Source organism: Notothenia coriiceps, unplaced genomic scaffold, assembly GCF_000735185.1.
Source record: "Notothenia coriiceps isolate Sejong01 unplaced genomic scaffold, NC01 NC01_scaffold00037246, whole genome shotgun sequence".
Classification (NCBI taxonomy): Eukaryota; Metazoa; Chordata; class Actinopteri; order Perciformes; family Nototheniidae; genus Notothenia; species Notothenia coriiceps.
In genome coordinates, this window is record NW_011369947.1 from 12,212,351 (window position 1) to 12,235,451 (window position 23,101).

The 23,101-nt window shown below is 42.6% G+C and overlaps 1 protein-coding gene and 1 long non-coding RNA gene across 2 annotated transcripts in view; one reads left to right on the forward strand and one right to left on the reverse strand.

Moving 5' to 3' along the window:
- Nucleotides 1-10,818, forward strand: part of emid1 (EMI domain containing 1) — a 16,977-nt gene extending 6,159 nt beyond the window's left edge. Inside the window, exons 2-4 of the mRNA XM_010795607.1 lie at nt 2,096-2,209; nt 3,433-3,558; nt 10,728-10,818. Of these exons, the coding sequence (XP_010793909.1) occupies nt 2,096-2,209; nt 3,433-3,558; nt 10,728-10,818 (331 nt within the window). The remainder of the gene's footprint in view (nt 1-2,095; nt 2,210-3,432; nt 3,559-10,727) is intronic.
- Nucleotides 10,819-17,714: 6,896 nt separating this feature from the next.
- LOC104965794 (uncharacterized) lies at nt 17,715-18,207 on the reverse strand. Its single transcript, XR_800579.1, has 3 exons — nt 18,116-18,207; nt 17,947-18,008; nt 17,715-17,843 (listed from the first exon to the last, which is right to left on the reverse strand). It is a non-coding gene; the product is annotated as an uncharacterized lncRNA (long non-coding RNA).
- Between the last annotated feature and the right edge of the window lie 4,894 nt (nt 18,208-23,101).

Here is a 23,101-nt window from a genome sequence, read left to right on the forward strand (position 1 = left end):
CCGTTACTCCCTGCTCTACCTGACCACAGCTCCTTCAATATCTGACATTTTTCACCGATGATTGGTGAAAAAAACCCGACTCTTTGTGGACACAGGAAAGCAATCATAGGGTAATCATACAGATCAGTTTTCATTTTTGCATTCTTAAGGCTGACGGATAAACTTAGTAAGAGACATGGAAGAAGAGGCTGTATTTAAATAACTTATAGCAGATTATTGCCTACCGTCTTTACGAGAGAAGCTTAAGATCTACTCAACACTGTTTCTTACTATCTTTGCTTTTAAAAGTCCATATAACATTTTTGAAGTTGATCTGGTGAACCTTTTTTCAAATTGGCATTATTCTCAAGGCCAAACGATTATTACATGTATGGAGAAACCTCAAGTTTAATCAAAACTCCAGACAGAACTAAAGCAGAGGGTCTCATCAAAGGAAATACCTGCAGCAGTGTTCAGACATTTCTCAGAGGTGCTCCTGCTCGTGGGCTCAGGTCTGTGTGTGCGGCCACCACAACATGTGGGGATTGTTAATGGGAGCTGGTAAAGGGCTACTTCGCATCCTCCGCCCTCGGCAGTTTCCTTTAGTGTAAACCGTCCCTCACACACACAAACATATGGTCTCACATATTGACAAACAGACTTTGGTGGGAACACACTCCCACACTTGCAAACATGTTGGCAGCAGAACACACAAAGTGTAGTTTTGTGCCCAGAGCCACACAGTCTCCTTTGTGGTTTCTACATAGAGCCCCCTTTATATACATCTATTGATTGTGTAAACAGAGGCTATAATAGTTGTTGTCCTCGTTTCTCCTCCAGCTGTAGCCATGTGAAGGTAATGTGGGTATTTGTTAATTCAATAATAGTAACATATGGCAGCTCAAACAGCCTCAGTGTGTTTTCCATACATTAAGCAGAGAAATCCCCTTTGGTGTTTTGTTGAAATGATAAGTAGGGGGATGAAACTGGCCTCTCAAGATAAACTTCTCTCATAAACGACTCTCGATGCCCCGCAGGAACACATATGCCCCTCTTACAGGGAGGTTTCTGTGAGGAATAAACCAAACCGGTTAGCCCTCAAATAAATCAACGTTAATTATAAAAACATGATTTGGCTCTTCTAGTCTAACGATGGCATTGTTTGAAAGTATATAATTGTTCTCCTGGAAGCCTATGAAGTAACTTGGAGGTGAATGTAAGTGAATGCACTTGACTCAGTCTGCTCTACGTAATCAAATCCTCCAAAATATCAGATCTTATCTTCTGACCTTGATATCATCTCTCTACCGCCTAATACCCGGGCTTCTTTTTTCTTTGTAATCACATTTTTTAAATTTATTAAACAAATGGTACAATCAATAACATAAAATGCAATACAGTACAAAAACAGAACAAAACTAAAGAAATAAACAAAACCCAGTGACGTCCCTCCCTCCCTCCNTATCCTAATATGCTTTTGAGGTTCACAATTAGCGAAGTCCACATCTCTATTGTTGACTCCTTTGCCCCATGTACCCGGGCTGTCGATATTTCTAGATACGATATGTTAGAACCCAGACCTTACGTGAGAGGGAATGGGGAGGCTTCCACCGAGTCGCAACCAATTTTTTTAATACCCGGGTTTCTTAAGAGCCTGAGTGAATCCTGATACAGGGTTTTCCAAAGCCTTTTCTTAAGGAGCAGATTTATGACCAAGAATGAACCTGTGTGAAAGACTTTAATCTCCGTATGGGACCTCGTCTTGCTCTTTATTTCATCCTAAAACTACTTTACCTCCTCTGAGAGCAAACGGATGTCATTGATAGGAGAGAGACAGTAAAAGAGTAAATACAGCCCACAATGCACTCCTGCAAATGTAGTTACTGATTAAAACTGTGTGAAGAGGTTTCAAAACAAAGTGTGGGGGAAGAGAGGAGCGAATCTCGTCCCTCGGAAAAGACAACATTCTGAATGTGCCGGCATGGCTTAGTGTCTTTTGTGAGCATGCTAGTGTGTGTGCACTTGTTTGAAGGTGTTTAAACCATTCTTTCTTGAGTTTTTCTTAAAATAACAGCTGTTTGATGATGTCATTCACTCTTTCTCGTCCTCCCTTCAGGAACTGGTGTCCTCACACGGTCACTAAGACAGTGACCTGCCAGGTGCAGAACGGGACCGTGCTACAGCGGGTGTACCAGACGTGCCGCTGGCCGCAGGGATGTACAGGAGGAAGGTGAGAAGACTGCCCTAAAGAAGAACTCACCTTACAATGCTTAGAACAACTCATGGGGAAGTGCAGTTTGAAAATTGTTAAGATTTTAACTATTGAGGAGTTCAGAAGCAGAAAAACGTTTTTGTTTTTGAAGATCATGTTATTTTCCGTCTGTAAAACCCAGAGGCTTATTTTAGCTTCTTGTTCAAGTTGTGTTTTTTAGCCCACACTTAGGCAGCAAGTTGGAAAACCCTCTGCGCAGATTTGCTAGGTCGGAGATATAAGGATTTTGTACCTTCACGTTCAACTACTTCCTGCAATATTTCAAACTAATCTGCTGCCAAGAGATGCCGTAATCGACTATTGTGTTGCTTAACGCATCACATTTCTTGTTCATACTCAATAACAAAAGTTATCTTGTGTTTTTCCAGGTCAAAGCTTTTTAATGTGAAGATTGTTTTGCAGTTAGGGTTAGGCTAGGGTTAGCAGTAACTTAATACAGCATTTTATCCAGCAATAACGTCACAAAAGCCTCATACTCCTAATATTCCTAGTATTAATAATATGTGAATATTGCAACAAATGTATTAGTGGGATATATGCTCAATTTTATGTGTGTTGTTTGCTCTTAGAGTGGTACAAACAGAAGTAGATAGTGACCAACAGTCATTATTTAAATGAAATACTTTTGAGTATTTCTTTGTAAAGATCATGGTTTTACAGTTGTTTCTCTTCTGAACCACTTTAAAAAATGACACACAGCACAGCAAAACTAGCTTGTTGGGGTAATAATGTTTGAGGTTGGGGTAATAATGTTTGAGCTCTACGATAAAAAAAAACAACTGCTGGTTTTCTTGTTTCTTCACACTCTTCTGACAGTGAGGGATTCATATGTCACTCAGGAGGAAATCTATTGTTAGAAATGCCAATGTCTCAACAATAGATCAGGATGCAACGCAGCTGCACCACATGTTATGTTCTGGGTACACCATGTTACAATGTGGTACACATGTTCCTCAGGGTAGAAAAAAGGCATTATGGGAAATATAGGAAATCAAAAATTCAGCGATATGGAGATACTAAAGACTAAAAGACTAAAGTGCACCAGTTATACAGTACATGAAAAAAACAACTTTTTTATTTGAACACAAAATTGCCAGATCACACACCCGAGTTTACACACAGACAACTATCGTAACCTGTGTTTGTGTGTGATTGCTTTTTATTTCGTGTGTGTATTGCAGCTACAGGACCGTGGTCAGACCTTCCTATAAAGTGGTGTATCGCACTGTGACCTCTCTGGAGTGGAAATGCTGTCCAGGATTCAGCGGCGCGGCCTGTGGAGAAGGTAAGTGGAGACAGAAGGACTCGTGCATATTATTTAAACAGCAGCAGAGAGTAATGAACAACAGTCGGGGCCCTTGGGAGGGGGCCAACATCACATTATTATTGCGTCTATGTTTCCTCTTATTATCATTCTTCATCTCTTCAAGCTTACCCACATTTCACCATGTGCATCCTTCTGTTGTGCATTGCTGCCTTATAGCAGTGATTTCCATTAGGCTTACATAATGCAACTTCTGTCATCTAAACACACAAGAAATAAGATCCTTTAGGTGCTCCAGGGTGAGGCCTCCACTTTATTAATCAGTTTAAATGTGTCCATTGTTCTTCGAGGTGGACTTTGTGTGTGTGTGGTTTTGAGTTGTAAGGTCCAGCTGGAACCAAGTCGTCATGCTCTTAATGTGCCAATCTAGCACTGCTGTTTTCATTTTTCAACTACAGTAGCTGCCCCACACACACACACACACACACACACACACACACACACACACACACACACACACACACACACACACACACACACACCAGTGTATAGTGACTTCCCCTGGCACCGGCCCCTGTGTCGCTGCAGTCTGGGGAGTAGGGTGGAGGGACCCAGGACGTGACTGGGTGTAACATAAATCGTCAGTCTTTGCCCCACAAAGGACAATAAATGTTTACAGTGGTTAGAGTGGTCGCTTTTCTGTGGTGCTGAAGGCGGGGGCTGTTTTTTCTTCTTTTACGCCACCACTCCCAGGTTGTAACTACTGTAAGAGTAACTCTCAGCCCTGCACTTCAGAACTGGCTGAATATCCTGCTTGTTTTAGAGCTCTCCCACTTTCAAAGTCAAAGAACACACTGAGAGTCAGACAGCCAAGACTTTACTTAACAAAAGCAGAGGAACACACAGTCAAACAGGGAGGAAATTATCCAATTAAGTTGTTGCTACAGGAGATTCCCCTCCGGTTGTCATGGCGGTAGGGGGCTGTCGAGCCAGGGGGGGTGCTGGGATTAGCCACTTATCTGAGCGTCGTTCCGGGTGGCTCAGATCACAGGCAGCGCTGAGTGGAAGTGACAGGTCCCATTCACGTGGCCTTTACTCTCCGGCACCATGGATGCTCACCAGGGCCATGGGCGCTTTGTTCTGCTCCTGCCGCATGAGCAGAACCTCTTGCCAGCGCAGAACCTGATACTGCTGTCTGCCTCATTTTCCGCTTTAAGGTGAAATAATAGCTTGCCACATGGGTAAAACTTGAGAACGGATTGAGCTTAAATCTGTTGCCATAGTATTGCCAAGTGAAGTTAAAGCTGCACTCGTAGTTCAGTGAGGGCAAGTTTCAAATCCAGGCTCTTAATACCTGTTTATGGCTGCCTCTGCAAATCTCTACGCATTTCGTTGTGTATTTCAAGACAGCTTTGAGAACTTGTTTGACCTTGATTGAGGCTTAATTAAAAAGGCTCGGTACAAAAATAAGCTGTGCTATAAAAAAGATCAAACAACTATCCTCCTTTTGGAAGTCTAATGTCTAGTCCAGACATTAAAAACATAGTGCTTTTGATCTCATAAATCCCATAAATAACGAACACCGGATACATATATCTTTAAAGATCATTTGGATTGCCAGTGTTGTTTGTATACCTGTGCTCCCATCATCCCTTTCCTTCTGCTTTTCACAGACTGTGGAAAATGTGTATGATCCACTCATTTACTTGCGATGCCGTGCTTTTAATTCCAACCTTCAACCCAAAAGCCCCTGGCCACGTCTGACTCCCAAGGCCCTTCTGCATTACAGCAGATATCAACAATGTCCATTCCAGCAGAACTCTGGGGCTGCTCTACGGTGCAAGAGGGGAACATAAATACGTTTAAGCCAATGATATGGCCATATTTTAAAAAAATTAGTTTTCTCTTGTGTCCCTCTGTTCTCACCCTTCCACCTGCCAGCCGATAGGTCAACATTATGTCAATCAACAAGTCCAGTCTGAAGTAAAGATAACGTGTCTTTGTTTAAGTTTTTATGTGTTTCCAAAGAGGCAGGCTGAAGAGATAAATAAAACAACTCTATGGGAAGAAATCACGTCATGCTGTCATACAGAGGACTGTGAGGCTTTTTGACCTATCACGCTCATACTAAAGGCTCCAGAAGCAAAACATTACATCACACTCAGGCTGATAAACAAACTCACTCCGTCAGAGTCCGAGCGGAGAAAGATAACACCGCATCAGGGAGGCACTTTTCACATTCGCTCTCCATTTCTTATTTACTCACCCCAACCTTAGGACTTGGCTTGAATTCCAGGCCAATGCTGTAATTACTAGGTCCTAATTGTTTTCTATGAGTTTGGGGAGATATTGTCTTACTTGTGGATCTGGAACACAATGGTCTTTATCTTTGATTGAGCCTGAGAAAGAAAAAAAAGGTTAAGTATTTGCAGATGGAGGCACTTTCATAGCTTGCCAGGAGCAGGGATTTAATGTATGCCTGGTTGGCTTTGGCATTCCAAGTAAGTAGATGCTTGTTTTCAAATGGATATCCCAACTCGTGCTTCATCAAACACAAATATCTAAATTACACCTAATTTAGCAGCAATTTCGTGATATCAGAATATCAAATGTAACCCACAAAGCATCATTATTAAATTAGAGCTGTCTCTCAAAGGCTCTGATACAGATTGCTTAAACACAGAGTACAGCAGTGCAAGATGATTGCACGCTAAGCAGTCGTGGAAAACTGTGAAATTGATAGGTATTCTGGACTTTTGCCCTCTTCCTTTTTGTTAGAAACAACAGTTGATATCTGTGCATTGATTTATGACAGAACAAAACTTAAAAGAAATATGGCTGCAGTTTATCACAGGAGGGGGCCGGCATGCAGGAAAACATATGGGGGGAACGTAGACTTGAATTAGCATGGCTGTCAAAGCTCTGCCGCGGGGGAGGGGGGGTCCCCATCAAGCCATATCTTACAGCCAAGCGGAGGCTGCGGTTTTTTGGGTCGTAATTACGGTATGGCTGGGAGGCGCGCTGTCTGTAATAAGCCGCAGAAATGTAATCTGTGTTTTCACAGCTCAGCGCGGCTTATCACAGGCCTGCACGCTAAACCCCGCGCTTTAAACATCAGCCGGCTGCAGCTTGCCATTAGCAAAAGGAACAGTGGGAGTGCGTGGACGACGGTATATGTGTCTGTCTGACTGCCAGAGCGAACGTGTGGGTGGGAGAGCGAGGTGTGGAGGATTTGTACAGTGAGGGATGCAGCTGTTTGGCGTGATTAGCTGCTTTAATGGCAGCAGGCTTTAGTAGCTGTGAGTGGGGCGACCCCAGCCCGAGGTCAGAGGGGAACGAGCTGAACGAGAGCAGGTGACCCCCACTCCCACTCCTCTCAGACCACACAGTGAAGCAAAACAAGGAGGCACCTTTTCATTTAGCCTTCTCTCTGTCACATTCCTGGATTCCCTTGTGTTTGCTTTAGCAGGTGTTCAATATTTGTTGATTTATGAGTTTATTCCACTCATGGCAATAATGTTATAAAACCAAACATATGTTCACTTTAAGCAGTTTACCGCCTATGCTGGAAAGGAGCAAGGAGAAGAAAGTCTTATTTAACTTGTCCCTTACTAAAAAAATGGATGGTGTGTCAATCACAGCTGCTTACATACAGTAACATGAAACCAAAAACCCAATCAAAAGTCAACCCAATAATCTACCATCAGCTAAACATGTTGCCTGACATCTTCATACTGTCTTAATATTCTTTCCTTATACATTTTCTTAAACCTAAAGATGTTCATACAGCCCTTTAAATCATTTGGTAAATAATTCCTCAGTTTAACACCAACTACAGAAATACACAAACTGAAATTAATTCACAAAAAACACATTTGATGAAAGATATCAGCTGATTATTTAAGCCCCTTATTACAAGAAATCCACAATGAAACATAAGAGGCATACTTTCAGCAGGCAGGCTGTAGCAGAAGAGGCCACAGCAGCTGATGATCACAGTTATGTAAATGGGCAGCGCAGCACAAGTGAACAGTCTAAATTGAAAGCAGCTGAAGTTCAACAAACAGGGCTGAGGGCCCCAGATGAGATTAGACATGGTAGAGTCCAACTCCTTCAGCCCAGGGGAACTGTCATTATAGTCATTAATTAACAAACAACAACACTGAAGACACAGAACAGCCAACCTAAAACAAACCAAACAGCAGAGGCACGTGTTCTCCTCTCCTCCTGTCTGTCCTTCCCACCATACATTTGTCTTCTTTTGCATGTGTGTGCTGGTATGTCTATTAAGTATGGGAAAAAAGGGGTTCACATGTTTGAATTGCATATTAATAATTATGATAATAACATTTTGGAGTGTACCATACAAACCGCAGACAGAGCCGCTTGTGGAATAATAATGATAGGGATATAGGAATTATAATTATTACTCCCTATGCTTTTAAGGTTTGACCAATAATGTCGGGCCAAATGCAAAAGACAGGCATAATTATGGTAGAATAAAACTTCCTGACCAGATACATTCATTTGATTTATTATGGTATACATTTTATGTATTTGATATCCTGTCTATACATGGAAAATAGATAACTTGTTTTCCTGCACCTTCTGTTTCGGTCTGTCATTATGGCAGAGGAATTTCTTTAGATGCAACCTTTGAAGAGTTAAGTTTTGTGTATCAGGGTCTGGACTGGAAATGCTTCTTCTGCTTACTGATTTATTTATTATTCCCCTAGACTTTCCCCAGGAGTGCATTGAAAACTGTTTTTCCTCCAGTCTGAAAGACATAAAGTGGGCCGAGTCAGCAGTGAAAAAGAAAAAGTTTCAGGGGATGAAAATAGACATGCACACGCACACGCCATGGCAGCTGGAGTATTCTTCTGTCCCCAATGAAGTGGAGGCATTTCCCCCCTTGCCCTGAAGTCTAAGTGGTCTGGTGAGCTCCCGGAGTGACACAAACAGAGATGCTCTTTACAGCATGACGGATCACGCAATCGGAAGCAGAGAGAAGTAAAAAATGCTCTCTTCCTGGTCAAGATAAGGCCAAATGAACTGCAAATTCATTATTTGAAGAAAAAAAACTTTAAAATCCTACCCTTTTTAAGTCTCCGCACGTCTAGAGGTGTGGGCTCCACTTTATTCTCGTCTCTGATCCACTTACGGATGCCATTAGAGCTGCACGAACCCTGTCTGCTCTCGGCCTTTCAGCATATCACTATTCTTCATCTTGCAGGTATAGAGTGGTACGCAATACCACGGCTGCTGTCTTTATGTGGGCTCTGAGAAAGTGATGAAGTTTGGCTGTCAGTGCAGAGACAATGAGACATTTGTGATGTTGCACTTGGTCCTGTTGGTTACATACAGCTGTGATGAGTTCAATGGACCCAATAATAGCCTGCAAAGATACATGTAATCACAAAACCCTAACTTAAAAATCACCATCTTTGAACAAATGTGTCCAAATGATCCACTTCATTCTGTCTCGATCTGCGCTTTCCATCTTCATTTGACTTCCTCACGCTGTATGGTGCATTTTTAGTACTCTTCTGTTTACTTTTTCATAAACATAGGGGTGCAACTTCAAAATGATATAGACCATTTTCTTGGCAAAACCATAACACTATCTAAGAGAAAATGCTCAAAGTGGTGTATTCAAATTGCTTCTTTTGTGTGACCGTATATCCCAAACCTTTAGTAGTTTTAGTTTCATGTATTCTGGATCAAAGAAACATAAAAGTACATTTAAAAACAGTTGCTTTCTAATTCAATATGTTTATCCCACACTATGAGTCTGTGGGTTGTTACCCTTGCAGTAGTCCTGCTGATTTAGCTGCTCATTTGTCATTGTTAGGAGTTCATAAACATATACAACACCACATAAGAGAGGCTCGAGTGTTGTGGTTCAGTGGGAGGGGAATTTATGAAGCCGACCTTCAAACCTCCTCCACTCCCATGTTTACTAAACCACAAACAGACCACCACATCACACATGTTGTTGTGTGTGTGTGACATCACTTACGGCCTCTCGTGTCACAGACCTCCCAAACTCAACCTTTCAAGTTTAGTCTCAGTTTACCGGCCACTCAACGCTGGGAAACGTGTAGAATTTAAAACTCGTTCCCCCCGTCTGACTCTATTTTGAGTCTTAGCATATATTTCCATTTGCTCATGCAGTGGATACGGTGCTCCTCAGCGGGAATGAGGGGAGTGGTGATGATGGTTGTGATTAGTCCTGGACTGAAGACGAGATCGGAGAGGAGGTTTGGATGAACTGCACCAGCAGTCAGCCTAATTGGAGACATTCCTGGTTGGCTTTAGAGCTAAAAACCTGACCGAGGAGCAGGCGTTCTCCTCGAGGAGCCAATCCTCTTGACCAAGGGAAAATGACCTCACTGGGTTAGCTAGAAGAGGAAACTGTAGAGGATAATACAACTCGACCCCAAGAGATCAAATGTCTGATTAATAAAGCTGAAGCTATACGAGGCTGACAGAATGGGACTTTACAGTAAGCCGTATTATTAGAGAGCTGTGAGAAATACTTTACTCTAGTTTCAGGGCAAACTATTGGACCTTTAAATTCAAACTGTGAGGCAACCAGAAGTGAGTCTGAATGTACTTTATAAATGAATGCACTCTCTGTGTCGTGGTACATCTATCAAGTGAGTCCCGTTGAGATGATGTCCTGACAGCAGGAGCACAAATAAGCATTCATGGTTGTATACAGAAAACACAATAGGAAGCTAATATCCACAGGAGCCAAATATCGGGCATTAGAAAGGCTTTAGTTCAGTGATCAGGCGAATAAAATGTTATCCCTGGTAGATCGAGACTGTTTTTTTGTTAAGTGATTTTAATGTATTTTCTAAAGCCCTACCCTTTTGTGTTTCAAATTGTGTAAAATAAACGTACTTTTCTGCATATGTTTAAACTTCAAGTCTCCAGTGCCGTATTGATTCACAGAAAGTGCTGTTCACCCTGCTCTAATAGAGCATAAGACATGCATCATTTAGGAAAGTGCTCGTATCTCCTTCGCTGCATGGTCACACTTTTATGTGTCTAGACACACATTCAGGCATGTTCCCTCTACGGCGCTGCACAGACGGCACTTCCTTTCACCGTCTTTTACTTTACTTCTTCAACACACATCTTTTGGGATCATCTCAGGGGCACAGAGTGATGTTCACATTGTTCAGGAAGTGTGGTTTGCTTCAGTGGTCCAGGACCAGTGCAGGCGGAGGTGGTGGCCATGCGCTGGGGAGGCTGGTGGGTCGGGGGCCGGGAGCCAGAGGGGCCCCGGGGGTGAGCTCATTAACAACAGGACGTACCCCTGAACCTCTAAACCCAGGCCTGCATTCCCTCCGCTCCGCTGCCCCCTGGGATTCATCCAGAGGGGCTTTAACAGCCCCGTTGTTTTGGTTGGACCCTCGCCACGTCCAGATCCGAGCGGTGTGCCCCCCCTCCCCCCTCCCCCCTCAATCAGGATCATAAATACAGTCCAGAGAGAGTGTCTGTGTGCTCCTGCCCCCTCAGGTGTTTATTGCCTTCTCACTCATTCATACTGTGCTCACAGTCAGAGCCTGGCAGCAAACAAACACTTGCACACACGCAGACTTGTTTAAAGACACCTGCTCACACAAGCACAGACTCACAAGTCTGTGTGTACAGGCTGAAAATATATTACACCACGAATTACTCACAAAAACTTTTACAAAACTGAAGAAAAAAAAAGCTGAACTTGCTGACTTATAGTTAACAAACTTCACACTGCACACTGACTTCCTCCTGTTTCTGCACCAATACACACTGACACACACACTGGATATCAGGTGTGTGTCTCATGATGGACAGACAGGGCAGGTAATCACTGCTGCTGGGCCAGATTTAGAGCTACCTGCTTTTCCTGCTGCTATCATTGCCTATGTGTTGACGGAGGATGGTGTAATTGCTGCCTTCTCCGTTTCGGCTGGTTGCCCTCCATGTTGTCTTTCGAAATCTCACCTTTTTAAAGATATATTTCTTTACAGTTATGTAACGGTGTTAAAACACTGTCTGTGTTAATGTGGATTTATGTGTTCTAGTGCAGCAGTGTTGCTGTAGGTGTTTCCAGTATAGGATTTATTTTATGATTTGTCTACACCAGACGGATTGTACATTATCAGATCATACAGTGCTTTAAATATATTATCCGTTGTAAATGTGTTGCCATTCTTTAATTTACTGGGTTAGGGAGTTAAGGTCATGGAAGGCAGAAGGTTTGCAGTAGAAATGACTTTGCTTGGTGTGTGTGTTACTGAAAAGACGAAGATTATTAAAACCTTCTCATCTTTCATATATGTCGGCAATCTCATTTGTACATCTGGGATTTTTTTTTAATGAAAAACATTATTCAATACAATCTCCAACTCCAGTTTTTCTTCTTTGAGAGTGTTCTGCTTATCATCGTGTTCAATGTGATTGAAATAAATGATATTGGTTTTTCGGTATTTCGAATAGGCATCAGCTTGGGGTTTAGAGAAATCTAAGGAAAGTGTTGGACCATTTATTGACTGAAAGGTTAAACAGATTAATACGATTATTGGTAGATTATTTATTGATGGAACTAATTATCAGTGGTATCCCTCAAGTAGAGAGAAGACCTCCTGAGTTGTGCTTCATGTGTAAAAAGGGATACTCCTCGTAACTTCTACCCCTGATTCTCCAGACATTATCCAAAGTGCCCTATATTAGCTAAAGCGAGGCTACGAAAGCTACATTAATAGTCTCTGTTCTTACTCTGTAAATCTACAATGAACAATACATCTGGCTTTAAAGGTTCAAGTCTCATTCTGGCTGGAAATAATAGGTTTTGTTTGTCTGTGAATGCTATCTAGGTGCTCACAGTGGGAACATATTTGAAGTTTTTATCTGTTGTGAATTATTGCCTGAAAATGGGACTTTTTGCAATGAGATGAATGTTGAAACTGATATGTCAGAAAGCAAAGTTGTACAGTTCAAAGGATCTTGTACTGAACCACAGCCTGTGAACAAACTAGTCTCTCTGAACCTTTTCAAAGTGCTTACCCTCTTTGGACATCCCCCATCATTACATCCTATTTACAAAAGACCAAAAGGATTATTCTCAGTTAATGCGTTTTATATGAAGCCCTTCATTTTGCCTGTGTAAACCTAGCTACTCAAGTAAACAGAGCCCCATTGAAGCAGAGTTACTAAATCTGCGGCCAGATGGGTCCTCAACCCTGAGACGAAGTGGAGAGTTACCGTTTGTCCTGAGAGTCCAAGCTCGCCTCTGTCTTCCCTCCGACCTCAGTAATCTATTAATCTGCTCCATCTTTTATAGAGACGAGTGTGTAAACCGAGAGTGGCTGCACCAGCGAGGGGTGGCACAGCTCCAATGGGACACGTGTCTCAAAGTGCTGCCAGGTAGAAAAGGCAAAGAGAGCGAATGTGTTTCTCCTTTTCTGTTGTTAAAGAAATGTTATTGTGTTAAGCCAGGCGAACGAGAAACACTATAAGGGACATGAAGTGAAAAGGAAATGGAGGGGTGTTCTTTACCGGGTAGGTCTGCTCATGTTCCTGTTGAAAGGACAAAGAACAGGCTGAAGTAATAAGCATGATGACCATCATTCGTTCTTTCTATACGAGCCATAACCACAATGATCCTTTGCAGCCGAACTTTGGAAGTAAAATTAGATTTGAGGCTCCCTTGTCTTTGTGCGCTCTGTCTCACAGTCCACGCACCGCTACCCCTCGGGTGTGGGTGAGTAGCCAAAGGGACGCCAAAGGGGTGAAAGGGCAGAGAATTGAGGGCTGCAGGGGTATGTGCTTTCCTGCAGAATAATAGCAAGTATTGTTCCTCAAGTGGCAGCATGGAGATTATCACAGGAAATCTCTTGACAGACTCATTCGGTGTCTGTCTTAAATTTCTGACACTTGAGGGCTGTATGTTGTGTTTGGGTCATGCTTAGCGAGTACAATGTGTCCCTTTTTAGCGCCTGAGAATTAAAAGAGTGATTAAAGCAGGAGAGAGTGCCGTACAGTTAAAGTGCTTTTTCCTAAATAGTGTTAAACATCACAGTTTTTTATCAAATACAAGATCAATATGCAAACAATTGCTTAAATTCAAGAAACATGGCAAACTTTAAGAATAATATATGCTTTACCTAAAATGTAAATAAAAAAATACTGATGGGAATATGAAAACGAGGCATCATACAGTGAGAAAATTCTTTTTGGGGTATTTTTGAAAGCAATGCAGCGAGGTACAGTTTTTTGTTGTGATTGAAAAGCCATTCCAGAACTTGGTTCCCCTTAATCGGATGGTACATTGGGCTCTTTTCTGTATGTATGAAGTATTTATTGAAGGGCATAAGAATGATTCCTTTACCTGAAAATATTTTGTAAATAAAAACACAAATTGGATAATTTATTTGATTTCATAAACTTCAAGAATGTGAAGCCTGTTAAACAAAGCCACAGATTAGATATGGGACAGGTTGCAATCCTTACGAAGCGCTTCTGAGATGACACAATCTCATGGAGAGTAGTTGGGAAAGTACTTACTATATGTTACAATATGAAAGGTGTGGATGATTTAGAAAATAAAGAGTAAGAAGACAATTTGAAGGGACAAAATGGCTCATCCTCCATATTAAACCAGTTGATTTATTCATTTTTCTACTCACCCAGTCATGTTCTCTCCAACTCAAACTGTCATCAACAATAACTCCCAGGAATGCTGTACTTCATATGCATTGTTGGACTGGAAACTGCAGTCTCTTTATCTCTGGGCACCTGCCAGAATGAAAGAGACTCCAGTGTTCATTCAGAGTGACAGCTAGGACTCAGCTGCAGACTAATACTTTCTCTGTGGATATCTAGCTGTGATGGAGGTGTCACACGCTCTCTGATCTGCACAGGGGCAGGAAGGAGCAAACTGGGAGATAAATTACAAAACTCGGCTCGAGACCACTGATCCATCAGAGCAGCTCTTTTCCGCCAAGTCTAAATTCCTTTCTCCTAGCTGAACCTGATAGTGCAGAAACCTTAGCCCGAGCTACCGCCGGTTCACTTTATGTTCCAAAAGTGCAGCTGACTTTTTTTTAAGGAGTTTCTCGGTCGTGACGGAGGCAGCCGGCCTCCTTTCACTCTGGAAGATTTATCTCTGAGGCCGTGCTGCGGACAGGTGGAGCGTGGACGGCTGCAGTCAGCATTTTGAATCTGATGCTGAAGTTTTTTGGATGAAAGTTAGGATGATGAAAGGGAAGGGACTAATGTGGCACCGTTGACAGGAGAAGAAGTGGCATGCTCATAGGCCAAGGACAGAGTAGTCATTTCTAGAAAACCAGGATTGTGCAATAGGCTGAATGTTCTCTACCATCTTTCGGTTGGAAAAGTTCTTACACCCTCAGTCACAAGCTCTAAACATCTCTAAACCTGTTTATGAAGCTGTGCAGCAATACGTTTATATTTGTATATTCTCTTTGCAGGATGTTTTCATGTCCCACATATGTTTAGGACTTGTGTGGGAGTGAGGGGAATGCTGTCGTCATGTAGCTTTTTGAAGCTCTTACAGTAGTAACGAGTCACACAGTGGCCTAAAAGCACAAAAAGTACCACAAGCATGGAGAGCTAATGCTTTTGCAAATTGTCATATCAATGATTTCTCACTGAAAATTAAAAGTACAGTGATGACTGCATCTATGAAATCAAGACAGTATACTTTTAGATCATAATAAATCTGTTTATTTTTATTCTGACACGCCACCAGAGTATGTTCTATGTACCTCGCTAATTTTATCATTATGGTTGCTGTTCTAAGATTGGATGTGGATTTAAATTTATTTAAATTGTACTGCACAGTGCAGTGTTTTGAAATTACATGTTGTTATTTGGTCAAATACCTCGTGTTCACTACTACCTGACGAAGGACCTCAAGTGGCCGTGTGAACGCAACTCTTATCAGTCAGGAACAAAAGAGATGAGATTACGTCGGGGTGGGCGGATTTGTCAACAAAGCGTGTGACTTTTACGTTTTTTTTCCTACCGACATTAACCTGGACCGTGATCTTAATTTAGCCTGTCGTCGTGTGGATAGTTTTTCTATCATTTTTCTTTGGTTGCCTTGTTTAGAGTATTTCTTTGGACCTTAAAAACTGTACAGATAGCCGGGGTAAAAAATGGCCGCCGTGTGAGTCAGGTTATTGGTCGCACAGAGCTCTGGGAGACACAGAAGTGTTGGTCTGCATGACTCAGCTCCACAGATTCAAGGATTATCACTGAACTTTGACACCCTGAGGCTCGACAGCTGTATCTCATGATCTCATGTATGAATTATGATAACTCTTTGCACTCTTGAGTTTTCACCCTGACCGAATCAGGGAGGAAAACGACTTTTCCGCTTGTGTTGAGTCTGAGCATCTCACCGCCGAGTGATGTCATGTGTAATTTCGGAGTTTACTTCTTTTAATAGCGGTCTGGTATATAGTTTTATGTAGATGGGCGTATAATGGTTTTTAAAGGTTGCTTTGTCCTAAATTGTCCCTCGTGATTTTTTAAACAGCTTTATAAGTGGTTTAACACTGAAGATAAAACAGCCCACTAAGTCAGCCTTTTCATTTTGTATTTCGTATCTGCATGTTGAAACTTAATCTCTCAATAGTGACTTTTATGAATCATTAAAACAGTATGAAAAGCAGAGGATTAAAGGCTTGTGAGAGGTGCGGGTTATGAGTTGTGACCGGCCAGTGCATCTTTAAATCAAAATTCAGGAGTTATTAACTTTAACTCGTCTGTTTTTTCCTGCTGTGAGAGGAGAAGATGAGTAAGCACTACACTATTTCCTTATCTCCAAGTACCACAGCAAGAGATATACATGTTTTGGGCCTTGAGTCACAAAGCAGGACGCATCCCTCTTTTCTTTTCTCCCTGGAGATATCAGGTCATTTTCAGCCAAGACCTCGGGTGGTGAAGAGGGGAGGCCAGAGAGCATACATCTTGTTCACACACACACACACACACACACACACACACACACACACACACACACACACACACACACACACACACACACACACACACACACACACACACATACATACATACATACACGCGAGACAGACTGACACTGCAAAGCTACAGACACACATGCGCTGCAGACATTAAGCCGAGACTGGCCATATGTTTCATCTCAGAGAGTAAGTGTCAGACACTTACTCTCTGAGATGAAACATATGGCCAGTCTCGGCTTAATGTCTGCAGCGCATGTGTGTCTGTAGCTTTGCAGTGTCAGTCTGTCTCGCGTGTNTATCGCCACTACATTTTTTTAAAGTGCACCCAGACCTTGGATCGCTTCGCTCTGTCCGCCATGCCTGCGGGAGTCTCACAATAATAATAAGAGCGCTGTTGAGATAGATGAGGAGTGGCATTTACAGTGGCCAATCAGAGGGGTCTCAAACTGGATACATCACACGGGATGAGGGTTCCCAACCAACCAGAATGGTTTAAAGTTAAACTAAGGAAGTAGACGTAACAGATATACCGATAGCAGCACCGTTTGTCCAGCGGCTTAACGGTATACCGATACCGTCCAATCAGGTACCGGTATTGACTTAGTACCGGTTCTCGGTACCCATCCCACTGGGTATTGAAAGAATTGAATAAGTGATAGCTGGTTTGATTTTATACAAAGCCATAGACTGCACTTATTTTCCACAGAGATGGACTATTTTATCTACAAATGAACACATCAGAGACACTTTAAAGATTGTATAATCTTGTAAAATATCTTCACGGGGTGGCTACAACTGAGTAAGACTGTTGGATAAACACAAGTAATGAAAATGAATACTCTCTCCTTAACGTGTTGTGACAGTGCAGCAGGGTTAGTGAACTCTTGCAGTGCTGGGCTGGACTCCAGGAGAGGAGAGAGAGAGAGACTTTCCTGATTCAAGTGTTTCACACAGCCACAGAGCGCTGAAAGTAAGCAGCAGTCAACTGGGCACTAACCTTTTTTTTTTCTAGAGGAAATGAGCATGTATACGGTAGAGGAAATATGAGCAGATGGAGCAGGTAGAGCGCAGAAAAAGAGTTGCTGCTCGCTGAGAAAAAGCTGCATGGAGGGATTTCTGACTCAATTATCCAAGCACAAAACGTTTTACCATAAAACATATGAATGCATGGCAGCGTGATATCCATACCTGCAGGTCCCTGCTCACCAGGAGCTCCCTGAGCCTGCACAGCACCAATCAGTAATGAGGCCTCTGGTGCAGTTTCTCCTTTAACCTGAGGGAGGCGCTGTGATACGGAGGCCGGGACAGTGAGTAATTGGACCTGGTGAAGCAAGACATAAAACAAGTGTGGGCAATTAAACAATGTTCTTGTTAAATGTTTCATATCTCAGTGATTTGGGGCCTGTAGCTGAAAGAGTCCAAACCTTGGCCTCCAGAGAGCTCAGCCGGTCTGTCAGAGCTGTGATCCGGCTGCAGTTCAGGCAACCTAAAAAACAAATTAAATGTTTTCTTTACATTCAGACATGGAAACACGTAGTGCACCTTTGCTGTTGTGCTGTTAAGTCACAGCATTAACGTGTCCACAGGTCTTACTAGAGATGGGCTCTCCTGTGCGTGCAGGCGGGCGGCGGAGCGTTGAAGGTTTCCTCACCGCCTCTTGTGCTACAAGCTGGCTCCCTGCATCTGTAACAGAAGATGAAGATAGAGACACCTGTCACCTCTATGGCAAATTATAGTGATTTCTCAAAAGCAATATCTTTAGATCGTGGGTTGAAACTTTCATTCATATGGCAACTGCTGGTTGTAAAGCAATTTGTTCGTTAAGTAGGTAGGTGCAGTTCATTTAACACACAATGCAAAACAGCAAACACTCCAAAGATACTGTGCTGTGGGTTTTATGAAGATGTTTCAGAGTGGAAGATACCAGAAACCAACTCTTTGTAGTTTCTGTGTGTAGGTTTGTATCCTTCATGTGAGCCTCTTACTGTTGGCTGACAATACTACCGAGTATAAAGAAAAGATACAAATGGAAATCCACAAAGACAGTTCTTGCTCTTTTGTGTGATACATTTCCAAGAGACAAACGGTGTGTGTTGCATCATTGCCAAGTGGCCTTGTTTCTTTATGGATTATAAAATCACAAAGCCTGTGAGAGAGGGAGTGTAAAGACAAACAATAGTTGCCTTGTGCTGAGAGAATGGGCAGTCTCCGCTCGCATTCTGTCTTGCCTTCATTTTATGAAGTGTGGGAGTTTGTGTCCCTGGGTTCTGGATGTTTTGAATGGGCAGACCTTTGTGGAAAAGCTAGACGGACTTCTTTGTCTGGCTCGGGTCGGCCCAGGTGCTTCTGATACAAACAAGAGGCTGGGTTCAGCACCTCATTAGCCACCAGGAAGCACGTCTTTGCCATTCAGTGGCCGCGGTCAACGCCAAGTGTCGTACTAAAAGAAGCAGTGAAATAGCACCTGCTAGCACCGAGCCGGAGAACATTAGTCTTCCTAAACAGCCTCACAACATCAGATATCATGATCCAATCTTTATCCACTGCAGGCCCAGTAAAGGCAAATGGAGAGCTTATTGTCACGAAGAAAAATAAACGTTTGGGAACTTAAGACAGGAGAGCATAACGGGGGTAGTGATTACCGAAAGAGAGGGGAGAGAGAGGGCAAGGGAGGAGTATGAAAAGTACAGAGAACACATGGTTTAGGGTAAATTGAGACCGCTTCAATAACTCCCCCCCTCAACCTCTGCTCATGATTTCACTGTTTTGGGTTCCTGGATATTTCTCAGAGGATTATAAGTGTAGATGGATTTAAAGCATGTAAGACCTGAGACTGAGATGTTATGGCATCCGCTGTAGATTTGAGAAAACTCTCCCACATTTTGATAGCAGTGGACGTTGAGAACACACACTTTGATATGCTTTACGATCATCCACAGCACACTTTAGTCCACATGGGGAATACTGCAGGGACAAAGAGAGGGTGTGTGTGTGTGTGTGTGTGTGTGTGTGTGTGTGTGTGTGTGTGTGTGTGTGTGTGTGTGTGTGTGTGTGTGTGTACATGCTGGAGCTCATATAGATAGCTGCATTCAATTACAAAGGGGGCTCAGGAAGTCTAGCTCTCGCCCCTCGAGAGTAAAGAACATTCAAGCGACAAGATCCCCTCACCCACCCACACTAAAGCTATTGTATGGAGAACCAACCCAAGTTTGTCGCAAGGACTATTGTCTCCCACAAACAAACACACACACACACACACACACACACACACACACACACACACACACACACACACACACACACACACACACACACACACACACACACACACACACACACACACACACACACACACACACCTTCTGGCTTGAAACAACAAAGTTCAAGTCCTGCAGGAACCCTCTCTTCTTCAGTATCTCCTGAGTGACAGTTAATGACACTATGTGTGTGTGTGTGTGTGTGTGTGTGTGTGTGTGTGTGTGTGTGTGTGTGTGTGGGCCTGTAGAAAGAGGATGAATCGGATGCCTCGAGTGGTGTCCATCCCTCTCTTGGCCAACAATAACATCATCACAGTTAATGAATGTCCCCTGATAGACGCGGGTCATTGTATCCTCTCTTTGTTCTCAGTGTGCTAATTGCCCCAGAGGGGGGTGGTCGTAGAAATGTGTGAACGTATCCGACCTTTTGCCCCCATGTTGCACTGGGCCCTAATCACTGAGTCAGAGCTCTTCACTGGAGAAAACCCCCACAGAGAGTTCAGTGGGCCAGAGGCCGTCCTGACATCAGCGCTCTCTCACACACACACACACACACACACACACACACACACACACACACACACACACACACACACACACACACACACACACACACACACACACACACACACACACACACACAGTTTGATCATTTGTTTTCAATCACTATAAATAATCTCTGCCCCTGTTGGTGCAATATTCTCATAAGCAAAAGGAAGAAGATACAAAAGAATGTCAAGTGCAGAAGGTTATCTTTTCAAATGTTATAATGAGTGCGTGTATTCAGGCCTGTTTATGTCGTTTATGTCGTTATAAGAACATGATTATATCCACTGCATATTGTGTATTGAGGTATTTTGCTGTAGCAGCAGGACTCTGGCAGTGAAAGATAAGCTTGGAAAAGGCCATTTAGATTAAGCAGAAACCCTTTTTGTGACTGAATTCATCTAAATTAAAGTCTATTATGGAGCTCTGAAGCCACACAAGGTTAAGGGGAGCTCCTACCGCGACAGGAGTTTCTCTCCTCAACTCACTGCTCGTACAAATGAAAAACACTGAGGGTCAGCAAACTAGCTTAACTCTTGTATATATATTGTTTATATATATATATCGAGTCTCATCAATGCTACGCTCGCAGTCTGTTCAGGCTTTGCATGTTGAATCACACAACCGTTCAGATCCAGCGGAGAAAAACTGCCGCTCACATGAGGTGTTAAATGTGTCTTAAATGTCTTTAAAATATAACTTGTGATTATATTATATTTCCTTCGCATACAGGATAAAACTTCAAATAAAACAAAGTATTACAAAAAGTGAGACATGTGCAGACAGAAAGAGTGTGAATGGTTGTTAAGTGCAAACTGGGACAGCTACATTTTCATTAACGACAAGCTCTTACTATTATACCATTATATTATCATTACGGGAGTTTTATTTCAAAACTTGTATTATTGGCCCTTTAAAACCAACTACAAAATGAGGTGTGTGTGTGTGTGTGTGTGTGTGTGTGTGTGTGTGTGTGTGTGTGTGTGTGTGTGTGTGTGTGTGTGTGTGTGTGTGTGTGTGTGTGTCTCTGTGTGTTGTCTGAGTTGTGACATCACAATCACACACAAAACACACTATCCTGTATTGGAGGCGGTTTTATGGTAATTGTTTCCTTAGTAATACTCTCCCAGTGAATATAAACCCAGTTAGCTCTACCAACTGGAGCCCTTTAAAAACATTCTCCTCATCACCCATGTAATTTGGTCTACTGAAAGAGAGATTCAGCGCAGCTTGCACACAGAGCAGTCCTCAAGGAGCGACATGAATATAAAAGCTCAGACTTTTGTTGTCGTCCCATATGCTCTGCAGGAGACATTGGACAATACAACATATAAGATGTGTGATGTTTTCTTTATGGAGATACAGTGCAGAGGGCCTGCAACACAACATTAAAAAACACACACACACATGGTGAGCAGACACAGCAACAGTGCAAGGTCCTGATCCATCTCTGTCGGGTTCAATTTAGCTGAGCTCAGCGCGCTGCGCATCATTTAGTGACCGGGTTTGCTGACAGCCAACAGGGGAGGCGTTTATCTCTGTCTCTGCATCTGCCTAACACACACACACACACACAACACACACACACACACACACACACACACACACACACACACCACAACACACACACACACACACACACACACACACACACACACACAACACCACACACACACAGCACACACACAACACCACACACACCACACACACACAAACACACACACACACACACACACCAAAGGCACACACACACACACACACACACACACACCAAGTGAAGCCAAGCTAAACCAATGTACTCCTCAGGAACATATGTTGTGCTAAGCAGCCCTTCCTTAGCCTATTTCTCAATGCAAAATAAACAGATTGAGATGATTTGATCTGGGTGTTTGTTCATTTTCTCCTCTTCGTCCTTTTTTTCCTCTAAAAAGCCCTTTTCCAAAAACGAACTTCATGAGTAATCATACATGTTTTTAAAATGACTCCTAAAAGATAGTTTGAGCAACTGGTTCGAACGGGCTTTATTTTCATATGAACAGCTTAAGTGGTACGATAATCAAAGAAAAACCTTAAGTAGACCTATAACCCCAGCTATATTTTCGAATAATCTATGTGGACCATACCTATATACCCCAAGGCATAAATTATATCTCATAATATTTTTCATCACAAGCATTGACATTTAGCTAATTATTTTATATTCCTACATTTCGCATCAATTGAACACTGTTTCTGCATGGGCCGATTCTGTGAACGACCATTCTACGGAGAAACATAGGCATATGCTACTACAAGAGAGACACCCGACGATTTCCCAACCGCAATGTCTGTGGCTGTCTCCTCCTGATTGTGGAGTCTGGCCCAATAGCCGTAGCCGCCACTTCTGTGACATCATAAGAAGTGTTCAAATCTGGATCAGTCTGTAATCAGATCCGTTGTAGCCCTTTTCAGAGATTTGGGAGTATGGAGGAAAATAGAGAGGGTTGTGTTTCTGACACTTGGTGAGTTCCCTGGAACACCGGGGAAACATATTCATGTAAAAAAGACGGTACAAAAGTGCATTTGCAATGATAGGTCACCTTTAAGTCAAAGTGTAGCTACGTTTGTATAATGTAACTAAAAATGATAGGCAGTAGAAAAAAAACATGAACACTTTCTACAGTTATGTGGTATCAAGATGTCCGAAACAACAATGTTGATAATCCTTCATATTCTCCTGGGTCTTCAGGACAGGTGTTTTCACAATGTGGCTGTATTATGTCGTTTTCATCATTAT